Here is a 12,479-nt window from a genome sequence, read left to right as displayed (position 1 = left end):
GGTATATCTGTCATGTGGCAGATCTAGTTTTAGCCTCGCCACCTAATCAGACATTAAATTGGGTGTGGTTAATATTGTATGCCATCCATTCATCGTACATCCATCTAGGGTTTCCTGGGATGATTGGATTGGAAAGGCTATAAGAAAATTAACTCTCAATTGATCAGTGTAGCACTCTTGGATGTGCCAGGCTCGCCAGCTTGTGGTAGTGATTCTGTGCTAGCTGGTCAAGAAACGTATCGGAGATTGAGTTAGTCCCAATGCAGTCACCTGCACTCATTATCTCCACTACATGATGATTACCTGTGGTAAAACTACAACAAGGATTTATTCCCCCCCCCCCGCACCCAATAGCAATCATCATGACTACATGTATATCTAGTATTTTGCACTACAAAATATCAACACAATGTCATTTATAATGTATCATATTTGTCTTGTTGATTTATGTTGTGTTCCATGATTGTCTTTCAGTCAGCTTTCCAAACGGTCAGTGGCCATGTTTTGCTGTACTTGTAGATGTTTGGAGTGGTGTACAGGGCTTTGTCAGTAAATTGTCACCCGCCATGGCAAAATGAGTCGCATATGGCTCTGAGCTTGACAGGTTGAGACGGACTGGTTGTCCATTTCACTATTGTCTGCCTCTTATGAAATCTGAGTATATCAATTTCTTCTATTATGTCCTGGTGTCATTTTAGGCTCATCTTCTGTGCGACATGCGACTCACTTTGTCGTGGTGGGTCACAATTGTGCTTTCCTGCTTTCATTGATTTACAAACGAGCTGAGGAATTTAGGGTTGTGGTGGTCAGTTTCCTGATATATTGATTTAAAGCCTTTCTTTGGTTGTCATCTAGTGTGGTCAGACTAAGGCCACTTATTATGCCATGGGATCCCTGTATTCTATAGTATAGGTCTTACCAAATTGTCTATCATGCTTTAAACGGTTCTCTCATAAGGCATTTGATGCAAGGCATGATTTGCCACTTTTTGAGGAAGATCATTAGTTTTGCCTCCTATCAGACATAGTAACAAATAGACCAGCAAACTTGGATGAACCACTCAACTATTGACAAAAACACCATAACATTCATGTTTAAACTGTTTGTGCTCAGGAGAATATAGATTTGTAGATAATGCCAAATGAACTAAGACAAGAGCAGGTGTTTTGTAAAGAAATGTTCATTTTGTGTGGCTTTTTCACTCAGTGTTTGATTTCCGTGTAGTAATTGCTTTGCAGCATTTATCTTTGCTTACAGTGAAGCGTACATGTATTTGTATATGTGTTGTATTGTATTTAGATTTCAGTGGTGAAATTTTTACGAGGGGAACATCGATCAGATATGGCCTTTTCCTTTTGGCCGAACTGACACCTTTTTCCTGATAGTCAAGTATGTTAGACATTGGTGACCAGTCATTGAGTTCAATAAGGTCTAATACATGGAAATTGCTTGTATTTCAGCCAAGTTGTCAATGTTACTGTTATTCTGTGAAACTTACATTAGGGGCCTACTTCTTTCATTACTATAAAGCGATTGTATATGTCCCTAGCTAAGAACCTCAAAGGAATATACCCTGTAGGCTGACGTTACATAGGCCTCATTCGTTCACTTCCCACATGTCACGTTCCCCTTAATGCGTTCGTTCCTCACTGAATGCATGCCACAAGGCCGTGCATTCACCGAGGAACGTTAAGTAAAGCTGGAACGTGACATGTGGGAAGTGAACGAATGAGGCCTATGTAACGTCAGCCTTAAAAGAATACTTCAATGAGAAGGCAATACTGGCACAGGCCATTCCCTCCAAAACATTGTCATTTCAAAACAGCCCCCTCCCTCAGTCAACAGCAACTCCAACCTTGCCCCTCATTCTATCCAAAATGTTTTCTTCCAATTTCCTCCTCAATATCAGTCAAATGGCGTCTGCACCTTCAAGATAATCCTGCATGCTGCTACCGTTAATTCCCTAATGGGTATGACTGTCTCCTGACTTTGACTGATGCAACATTATCGATTCAACTCCAGTCTTTGACAATTAGCATTCTTTGAAGTTGCTGTTTGTTTGTCTGATTGAATGAGAGATGGGGTCCCTAGACAAGGGACTAATACCATCACAGGAGGCTACAGGTTCTTATATCAAGGATTACAAAGGGGACTAATTATCCTTGTTTAGCTATGATAACCAATGTAGATTGAGGTCCAGCAATTGAAGTAGACTAAATGTACCTGTTGCTAAAGAGATCCAGAACATGACTTATATTGAGCTTGGCTTTTACTGGGGGGAGGGGGGGAAACCACATGCAGGAGAGGATGTAACAGGTGCCCTGGATCCACCATGTCCTGTCCGTGATCCTATCGGCTCAAGTTCTACCAGTGAACAATATAACCCCCGGCTGCCCTAAATCACAAAATCGATCAAAGACTACAAACCATCTATTCTGTCTAATCTCGTTCCTTGTCAACTACCAGAAAGACATGGGCATGAGCAGAATGATCAAAGAGTCTTGGAAGGAGTTTTTAGCCTTCATCTTTGATAGAAAGTTGGTATTTGAAAGATGTGTGCTCAAATTTTGTATCTGGACTGACCAACTGTGAAGTAAAAAAGGGGTTTAGAGTATGACTGGTGATCATACTTCTGTTGTGATAATGTTATTATGGGCTGGCGTCTGCAGCTCACTTTTCTCACTTCTCTATTAGATTAGCCTCTGGTCATTTTTAACGCTAAATTCATTACTGGAGCAAGATGATGGATTATTGTCAGAATTAGTTGTTAAGTCGTAACTCATTTAACACTTCTGGGTGTAAAAAATGAGATAATTCGTAAAGTATTGTAGTGGTTGAGTTAGCCAGATGATGCTAGATTTTGTCCAGTAGTGGAGAAAAGTCCAAGGATCGACTTGGTCTCCAACCAGGGACCAATCATGACAAAAAAACTCCCCACTGACCCTCAACTGGCTTGCCAATGAAAAAAAATGGTCTGCCGATCAGTGCAATGCATGAAACATATGTCGTACAATGTCTGGCCTCCGCATGACGTCCATGTAACACCTATGATTCCTTATCAACATCATTATGGGCTTTTAGGCCCGGGACTTGGGCCTTTGGTGTATGCAGCTGTTGTGTGAATGTTTATGTATGCATAAGCAACCTTTCCTTGACTGTGGATGTGCAGTAAACATGTTGCTTGCAAAAACTGAGACGTGCTCCTAACCCGGTGTCCTTCAGCCAATCTGTGATGCCTGAATCCAATGTGGACTGTTGTATTAGGTTAGAAACTTGGACCATTATATTACCATCACATATTCATTGTAGTGAAAGATTGTATTGACTCAGTGGAAATTCAGCCTTGTTCATACATGTATTGCTGGGGTCATATCCTGTCGGCGATCATCAAATAGTGCTCAAGATGATGAGAAGGAATCACTCCACTTCTTGCCTGCATATTGACTGCCGGCAAGATAGCCTTACTGAGATTGTCAACAGTATTGATTCTTTGGTGTGGAGTCAGTTTCACATCTAGAGACTAACAGGTGCTGGTGGTGGCACAGATGGTTATAGATATACACAGATTTTACCAGGGCCTACTTTTCAATGTCACTGTATTGTTGAAAGGTTTGTCAGCTAGCATCTAGAGCCTTTTACCTTTCCTTCATCAGGCATTCCAGGCTTACCTTGGGCAGTTTTCAAAAGTGGTCTTCACCAAAATATAAAAAGTCACTTTTTGAAACACACCCATTTGGACGTAATTTGGTGCTTTTATCAGCTAACTAACATGATTATTCCTTAAGCACTCAGTTCGATGAGAAGGTCTTTTTGGCTCACCGTAGGGGAGTCTATACAATACCGCAGTGTCCGTCGTCCGTCGTCGTCCGTCGTCGTCGTCGTCGTCGTCGTCGTCCGTCGTATCCTAGTTCAAAAACAGTGGCACGTTTCTTAACCGCTAGGCCTATGAACTTAAAACTTTGTACACATGACCCCCTAGGTCAGATGACCCGTGACACTAAATTTCTCTCCGATCTGATTCTCTACTTGGCCACCAGGGGGCCAAATGTGGATATCTAAAAAGTGTGATATCTCGCTTATTAGTGACTTGTTTTCGATGAAACTTTTGTTGTAGGTACTCATAGCAAATATACATCTTATATCATACGGGTTTTTAATTTGACCTACTTTTCAAGGTCACAGAGGTCATATGGCGTAAATTGGCCGTTAGAGTGTAAACTATGGCACGTTTCTTAACCACTAAAGCTATGAACTTGAAACTTGGTACATATAACCCCCTATATCACATAGCCTCTGGTGCTGAATTTCAGTTTGATCTGATTCTCAACTTTGCCACCAGGGGGCCAAATGTGGATATCTAAAAAGTGTGATATCTCGCTTATAAGTGACTTGTTTTCGATAAAATTTTTATGGTAGGTACCCTTAGGAAGAATACATCACATATCTTACGGGTTTTCAATTTGACCTACTTTTCAAGGTCACAGAGGTCATATGGCGTAAATTGGCCGTTAGAGTGTAAACTATGGCACGTTTCTTAACCACTAAAGCTATGAACTTGAAACTTGGTACATATAACCCCCTATATCACATAGCCTCTGGTGCTGAATTTCAGTTTGATCTGATTCTCAACTTTGCCACCAGGGGGCCAAAAGTGGAAATCTAAAAAGTGTGATATCTCGCTTATAAGTGACTTGTTTTCGATAAAATTTTTATGGTAGGTACCCTTAGGAAGAATACATCACATATCTTACGGGTTTTCAATTTGACCTACTTTTCAAGGTCACAGAGGTCATATGGCGTAAATTGGCCGTTAGAGTGTAAACTATGGCACGTTTCTTAACCAGTAAAGCTATGAACTTGAAACTTGGTGCATATAACCCCCTACATCAGATAACCTCTGATGCCACATTTTGGCTCGATCTGATTCTTTATTCGGCCACCAGGGGGCCATAATGGAAAAAGTAAGAAGTGCAATATCTTGCTTATTTTTAGTGATTCGTTTTCAATAACATTTTTATGGTAGGTTCTCCTAGCAAGGATACATCACATATCATATGAGTTTTTGATCTGACCTGCTTTTCAAGGTCACAGAGGTCAAATGGCGTAAATTTGTCGTTTGATTGTAACTATGGCACGTTTCTTAACCACTAAAGCTTTGAACTTGAAATTTGATACACATGACTCCCTACGTCATGTAGCCTCGGACACCGAATTTCGATCTGATCTGGTACTCAACTCGGCCACCAGGAGGCCAAAACTAAAATAGGTAAAAAGTGCAATATCTCGTTTATTATTGACTTGTTTTTGATGATATTCTTATGGTACTTACTCCAAGCAACGATACATCACATGTCATACCGACTTTGGTTTGACCTATATACTATACATGTACAATGTTTCTTAATCTGGATGAATTACAAAGCACCAAATATCTATACGGTGAGCACAATGGCCCCTGGCCGTTTCATTTAAAGTGAAATGACTAATACCTCCTTCCTAGAGACTTGAGACTGGATTGGTGAGATTGAAATACATTCTGTAACGATATGAAAAATATCTTGGTTGATTTTGTGCCCTTTTCTTTTCCAGAGAGGTATCTGAGGAGGACTTCAGCAAACGTTTATCAGTTGAGGTGTGGGATTGGGACCGAACATCCCGCAATGACTTCATGGGCTCGCTGTCCTTTGGGATCTCTGAGATCCAGAAGACACCTGCGGATGGATGGTACAAGCTCCTTAGTGCTGAGGAGGGCGAGTTTTATAGTATTCCATGCCCCGAGGAGTCTGACGAGGTCACACCAAATGTGGAGGACATGAAGAGTAAATTTGAGGTAAGATATTGGTGATAAGGTTGCCTCTGAGAAAACAGATGTTACCTTATTTTGAGAAACAAATATTTTGTAGTTAACTCTTCGTTGCATTCTGGTTGATAGTTTTGTTCAACAGAAAATTGGGGGAGAGGGGAGGTTCAACAGAGAAATGACATTTCAGATTAGTCCACCAAAGCGTATTTTGACTAGCTCTTTCAGATCGGTTGCCTGGTGTTGTTCTCTTTCTGATGGGAGCATTTCTCCTTTGCTTACTTCAAGTTTTCAACAAATCACATCAAAATGTTGAAGGTTATTTGTGTTTGTGTGCTTGCCTTACAGGCTGCGACCCTTGAGGCAAGAGAGGAGAAGAGGAAGCGAGAACCGCAGGTGATTCAAGGCAACATGAGCAAGCAAGACATAATCCGCGCTAGTGACTTTAACTTCCTCATGGTACTTGGAAAAGGCAGCTTTGGAAAGGTATGACAGTATCATCATATCGTAATCAAGTTTCATGTAGCTCAGCAATTGGTGATTTGACCACTTGTGTCTTTGTTTTTTGGGACAGCCTGTATGTTGTGCCGATGACGCTGTGCATGCAAGCAGGTAATGAGTGGCAAAACATGACGTCGTAGCAGCCTAATAATGTTCCACACATTTCTCTGTCTTCCATATCATGCTAATCATATCAATTCTTGTGCGGGGAAGAGATTCTCGCAGTCCAGACTAACCATGGTAATTCTATTGCCTGCTGTGATACAAAGAAGTGCAATGTTGTAAAAAATGGTGCTGATGTTATTTTGTCATGAGGAAGTTTGGATTGTATTGACATGGTCGTGATATGTTGTGTCAAAAAATAATGTGTTACTCAATGCAGTAATGCCGGGCTGGGCTCAACATGGCCTTTAACACTTGGATGTGAGTTGGAAGCTTATGGGGAAGAAATCATGAAATGAGAAAACGTGGATAGTTCAGCGGCTCCAGTACAGCAGCTTGAATATACATCATTCCTGTAATCTTAGACCAGACGGCCCTTTTGTTGAAGCAACTTCCTTTAGATTGCACAGTATGTTGCTCGTGGGATGTTGCTATCTTGAGATAAACATCGTCTTTAATGGTCTTCTGTAATGCCCATAGACATGGTACATGGTTAAAGTGTGATTTATATGTAGAAAGAGTCTGGCAAAGCTATTGATCCTGGAAGTATAATTCCAACTCGCTGGGGACTAATGGTGATATGTCAAAGATGGCGAAGCTTATCAACATGATCCTTCATTAAAATGGTCTCTCTCACTGTGCCATCTCTCTCCTGATTTCATGTAATATTCTCTACAACTTCCTAGATTTGCTCCAAGCATTAAGTATTGATAAATATTCTTGATTACTATGTAATACAAAGTGTTCATGTCTTGCAGGTGATGTTAGCAGAGAGAAAGGGGGCTGACGAACTATACGCCATCAAAATCCTAAAGAAGGATGTAATTATACAGGACGATGATGTCGAGTGTACAATGATTGAAAAGCGAGTATTAGCCATGCCCAAGAAGCCGCCATTCTTAGTCCAATTACACTCGTGTTTCCAAACAATGGTAAGAAAGATCATCCTCGTATAAGCTACAGTACTAATCACAATTGAGAACACCTATGTCCTTGCAGAAACCTCTGGGTGGAGCGGAAAAATATCAGTCGTTCTCCAAGAGACAGTGGCAGAGGCTGTGCACTAGGCCACACAATGACATGTGTGACCTGTCCCGCCCATTCACAGTACAATCAAATTAAGCAGCAGTGTTACTGTTCTTGGTATGATCAACCTGTTCTAAGAATCTACTAAGAGTCCTTTAATCTTCTACACAATACAGTGATACAAGTGGGGTCTCGTGGATAGGATGTGCTGGGCGTAGTTAGAATGTTGAGTTGAATGGTCTTCTTCAGTGTATTTCACATTACTTTGTTGCTCATCTGCCTCCACTGGCCACATTTATGTGATATATTTAGAGTTGTCGCTATCCTGCCGCTGTAAACACAATAAAAAACCAATATCAATTAATCATAGCCGTCTGTCTCCCAGAGGCATGCGATTTCCATTAGATAATGTGGTTTACAACAATGAATAAAGTGCAATTTGACTTACTTAATAAATAATTCATTTCTATGCAGTGGCCAATTTTATTTAGAGGGGAACTTGAGAATTGTTGAAATCATATCACTTTGTCTGCTGTGTTACGATATATTGAGCATTGGAGAAATGTGTAGCACATGATGCATTGAGAATGATCTTGGGAGGGAACTGTGATGAATAAGTTTCCCATGAGTAGACGTTGTTTGTAAAAGGTCAAACACATGTGAATGTTTTCAGGATCGTCTTTATTTTGTCATGGAGTATGTCAACGGCGGAGACTTGATGTACAGAATTCAACAAGAGGGAAAATTTAAGGAACCAGTGGCTGTGTAAGTTATACTGTTGATGTTAGCAGTTACTCTATTCAGTCATTGATAGTGTGTTAGCTCTACCAAGACAGCACATGATGCATGGAAGGGTCAAGTTTCACCCGATGACGGGACAAGCCCAGTTGAAACAGACCATTCAGGCGATTTCGGGTAGTTTAGTTGGCAACACCAGCCTAACTGCATAAAGTTATTGTCACAAGGACAAGACCATATGTTTCATCAGTCTTGTTGACTATCTTTGGTGTCAAGGCCTGTGAGACCCTCTAAAGTTAAATGGGACAGCAAGACGTGAAACCGGCACTAACCTAAAACCACAAAACTTTGACCCACATTGATTACTTCAAAATGCTGTGAATGTTTTTCAAGTCATTTGCTGTTCTCTTGCAGATTCTATGCTGCAGAAATCGCCATTGGTCTGTTTTACTTACATCAAAAAGGTGTGATATATAGGTAAGTACAGAGGAATTCTATTCTAGGATTCAGCAGTGAGAATACGGATTGTGGGAATGGTGTGTATCAGTTCTTCCTACATTATACACAAATATAGATCATTTGAACCAACAACTTTTTATGGAAATGGTGATCTGTGTGACCAACTGTGTTATGGTTTGATTGGGTAGCATCACTACTGCATTGCTTTCCTGATTGGTAATGTTTGTGATTCTTTTCAGGGATCTCAAACTAGATAATGTGATGTTAGATGCGGAAGGTCATATCAAGATCGCTGACTTCGGAATGTGTAAAGAAGGCGTCTTTGGTGAAAAAACCACAAGGACATTCTGCGGGACTCCAGATTACATTGCTCCTGAGGTAACTATGACAGCTCTCTAAAAATATCTGCTTTATTGTTGTGTAGTCAAAACTTCTCTTGTGATATGAAAGTTACAGCTATTCAACCTATCTCCATGTGACATGTACACTCTTCAATAACCCTGAAATTTAGTCAACTATATAACCAAAGTGCTATACTTAGTTCGTACCAGTAATTTTCTTTTGTGCCATTGAGCAGAGAAGAAGAATATTATTCAATGGAATCAAAACTGATGAAACTAGCCAGAAACTGTTCTCCCCATATCCACTGCAAATGACATGCATTTCATTACCCGAGGTGAGCACATGGTCCCTGGACCATTTTATTTGTCTTCAGATTGTGTTGTATCAACCATACGGTAAATCAGTGGACTGGTGGGCATATGGTGTACTGCTGTATGAAATGTTGGCTGGACAGCCTCCCTTTGATGGAGAGGATGAAGAAGAACTATTCACATCCATCACAGATCACAATGTATCATATCCTAAAGCCATGTCAAGAGAAGCAGTCGCCATTTGTAAAGGGGTAAGTTACATTGTTCGTATCTAGAAATGCAATGGCTACTCGTAAAGGGGTTGGTCAAATTGTGTTGCGACAGTAAGACTATGTCTAGTGATGTGCTGACTGCTGATTAGTACTGAAGCAACAGTTACTTGAGCACTGAAAAGTTGGATCAGTAGATACCAGAGAGTGTACAGGTACTGAAGCAACAGTCACTTGAGCATGCACTGACCTTAACAGTTGGATCAGTAGGTACCAGAGAGTGTACAGGTACTGAAGCAACAGTCACTTGAGCACTGACCTTAACAGTTGGATCAGTAGGTACCAGAGAGTGTACAGGTACTGAAGCAACAGTCACTTGAGCACTGACATTAACAGTTGGATCAGTAGATACCAGAGAGTGTACAGGTACTGAAGCAACAGTCACTTGAGCACTGACCTTAACAGTTGGATCAGTAGATACCAGAGAGTGTACAGGTACTGAAGCAGCAGTCACTTGAGCACTGACCTTAACAGTTGGATCAGTAGATACCAGAGAGTGTACAGGTACTGAAGCAACAGTCACTTGAGCACTGACATTAACAGTTGGATCAGTAGATACCAGAGAGTGTACAGGTACTGAAGCAACAGTCACTTGAGCACTGACCTTAACAGTTGGATCAGTAGATACCAGAGAGTGTACAGGTACTGAAGCAACCAAAGTTGAGTCACTTGAGCACTGACCTTAACAGTTGGATCAGTAGATACCAGAGAGTGTACAGGTACTGAAGCAACAGTCACTTGAGCACTGACCTTAACAGTTGGATCAGTATATAGATACTAGAGAGTGTACAGGTACTGAAGCAACAGTCACTTGAGAACTGACCTTAACAGTTGGATCAGTAGATACCAGAGAGTGTACAGGTACTGAAGCAACAGTCACTTGAGCACTGACCTTAACAGTTGGATCAGTAGATACCAGAGAGTGTACAGGTACTGAAGCAACAGTCACTTGAGCACTGACATTAACAGTTGGATCAGTAGATACCAGAGAGTGTACAGGTACTGAAGCAACAGTCACTTGAGCACTGACCTTAACATTTGGATCAGTAGATACCAGAGAGTGTACAGGTACAGCAACCTTGTAAATCATGCTGTGTTCATTTGAACAACAAGGATGATAGGACATTTCTGACGTTGTGAAATCGTACCTTCCCAAGTGCCTTGTTTCCTTCTGCTCTAACTTGTTTAGTTTGTTTCAGCTTGTATCTTTGTTTCAAGCCCATCCTTACTACCGATGCCTGCTTTGTTTCAGTTCCTGACCAAAAACCCCTCCAAGCGTCTCGGTTGTTTACCATCAGGCGAGCGGGACATCAAGGATCACGCGTTCTTTAGGAGAATTGACTGGGAGAGAATAGAAAGTCGCCAAGTGCAGCCGCCTTATAAACCAAAGATTGTAAGTGTTGCTCGGATTCAACTTCACTCCTGTCATATAAGTGCTGTTACGCACCTTCCCTCTGATTTCTTTATCAGCCTAGGAATATCAAAAACTAGATATCCTGACATCATTGATGTATCCTGGTGAGAGGTCTGGGCTGATCAACAAGTAAACATGTAGGGTATGGCTGTCTTTAGTTCTGAAGTGGCAGTCGAGTGAGTCCTGTCAAATAGTGTGTGAAGGAATTGAGTGACGTCTGTTTAGGGAAGAGTCTTGCATGTATGATGCTGGATTTTGTGATTTGTGGTGGTGGTGTGCATTCGGCATGCCTTGGCAGTGTTTCTGTTGGCCAGCCATCACTGTTCTGTTAAGCTTTGAGGTACAAACTATTGGTGTGGGTTTATTTTGTGGATAGAGTGTTATTATTTGTTTGCATAACATAGTGAGTAGGACAGCATTGACCCTATAAACAAGTAAACCATTGATGTGGCTGGAATGTTTCTTAGGGTGTTAGTTGACCTGTTACGTGTCCCAGTTGTGTCTAACTTGCCACACTTATTGTCTTGGAAGGCCAACTCAATTTTGGAATGGCATTTACACTGAAGCGTATATCGCTGATTACAAACATAGATCTCATTTCACTTTCACTTTATGTATTGTTGCATTTCTTTCTGTTTCATTCCACCTGCTCTCTATCTGACTAGCTTTCATACTATGAACTGTTGGATGCCATGCATGTTTTAGCCTAGTTTATCCTTTTCCTTTGTAGTATTTGTAGGGAAACTACTGTTGAAGGTGTTGGCACCCTTTTGCGGTCAAAATTGGAACACGAGTGTACAAACCCAGATTGGTTGAGTGGTAACCCCCCCCCCCCCCCCAGAACATCATTGAGACCGCTAAAAGCCAGGGTTTGTCCTTGAGACAATCGGTCTTGTTTGATGACAGTGTAGTTCCCCGCTTGGAAAGATTTATCATTTTCAGTTTGTTTTGTTTCAGTAGAGTTTTCTTTGTGGCGAGACTGCCTATATTCTCCCGCAACAGAAATAAAACCCACTGTCCAAATATGATATAATCAGTAGAATAAGCAAACCAAACCAATGCTCCTATCCCGTAGACCCCTGCATTTCTTCCTCATCTGACTTTGTTGAATATTTTCTGTGTAATTCACAACATTTGTCTATTCTCTCCCACCAAAACAGCAAGACCCAAAAAGGGGTGAAAACTTCGATAAGATGTTCACAAATCTCCGAGTTCAGCTAACCCCCACTGATGATCTGATCATAAGGCAGCTGAAGGATGAATTCAACGACTTTTCACACATCAATTATGAATATGGGCTTGTCTTCGAGTGAATGGTCATCCAACGTTTCGTGGGGTTAAACAGTTATGCACATGTAGTATGTAACCTTTATTTTAGAGCATTTTATTGGCACACTTCTTCCACTATTTGGCTTACTGTAGTTTTCCACCTCCTGCACGATTCTAACTAAGTCTTC

At 41.1% G+C, this 12,479-nt stretch overlaps 1 protein-coding gene across 5 annotated transcripts in view; it reads left to right on the top strand.

The window, feature by feature from the left end:
• The window catches only part of LOC135496007 (calcium-dependent protein kinase C-like), a 65,545-nt gene that overhangs the window by 45,922 nt on the left and 7,144 nt on the right, over nt 1-12,479 (top strand). For 2 of the 5 annotated variants that reach the window (XM_064785122.1, XM_064785093.1), the window contains 9 exons: nt 475-489; nt 5,590-5,830; nt 6,149-6,286; nt 7,222-7,395; nt 8,163-8,254; nt 8,642-8,704; nt 8,926-9,064; nt 9,402-9,590; nt 10,861-11,001. In XM_064785122.1, the coding sequence (XP_064641192.1) occupies nt 475-489; nt 5,590-5,830; nt 6,149-6,286; nt 7,222-7,395; nt 8,163-8,254; nt 8,642-8,704; nt 8,926-9,064; nt 9,402-9,590; nt 10,861-11,001 (1,192 nt within the window). Of the gene's footprint in view, nt 1-474; nt 490-5,589; nt 5,831-6,148; nt 6,287-7,221; nt 7,396-8,162; nt 8,255-8,641; nt 8,705-8,925; nt 9,065-9,401; nt 9,591-10,860; nt 11,002-12,182; nt 12,381-12,479 lie in introns of all 5 variants that reach the window. The other 3 variants (XM_064785125.1, XM_064785114.1, XM_064785104.1) reach the window with 2 other exon arrangements.

This window comes from Lineus longissimus, chromosome 1, assembly GCF_910592395.1.
Source record: "Lineus longissimus chromosome 1, tnLinLong1.2, whole genome shotgun sequence".
Classification (NCBI taxonomy): domain Eukaryota; kingdom Metazoa; phylum Nemertea; class Pilidiophora; order Heteronemertea; family Lineidae; genus Lineus; species Lineus longissimus.
Note: the sequence above shows the minus strand (reverse complement) of the source record. Positions and strands in the feature narration are given on the sequence as shown.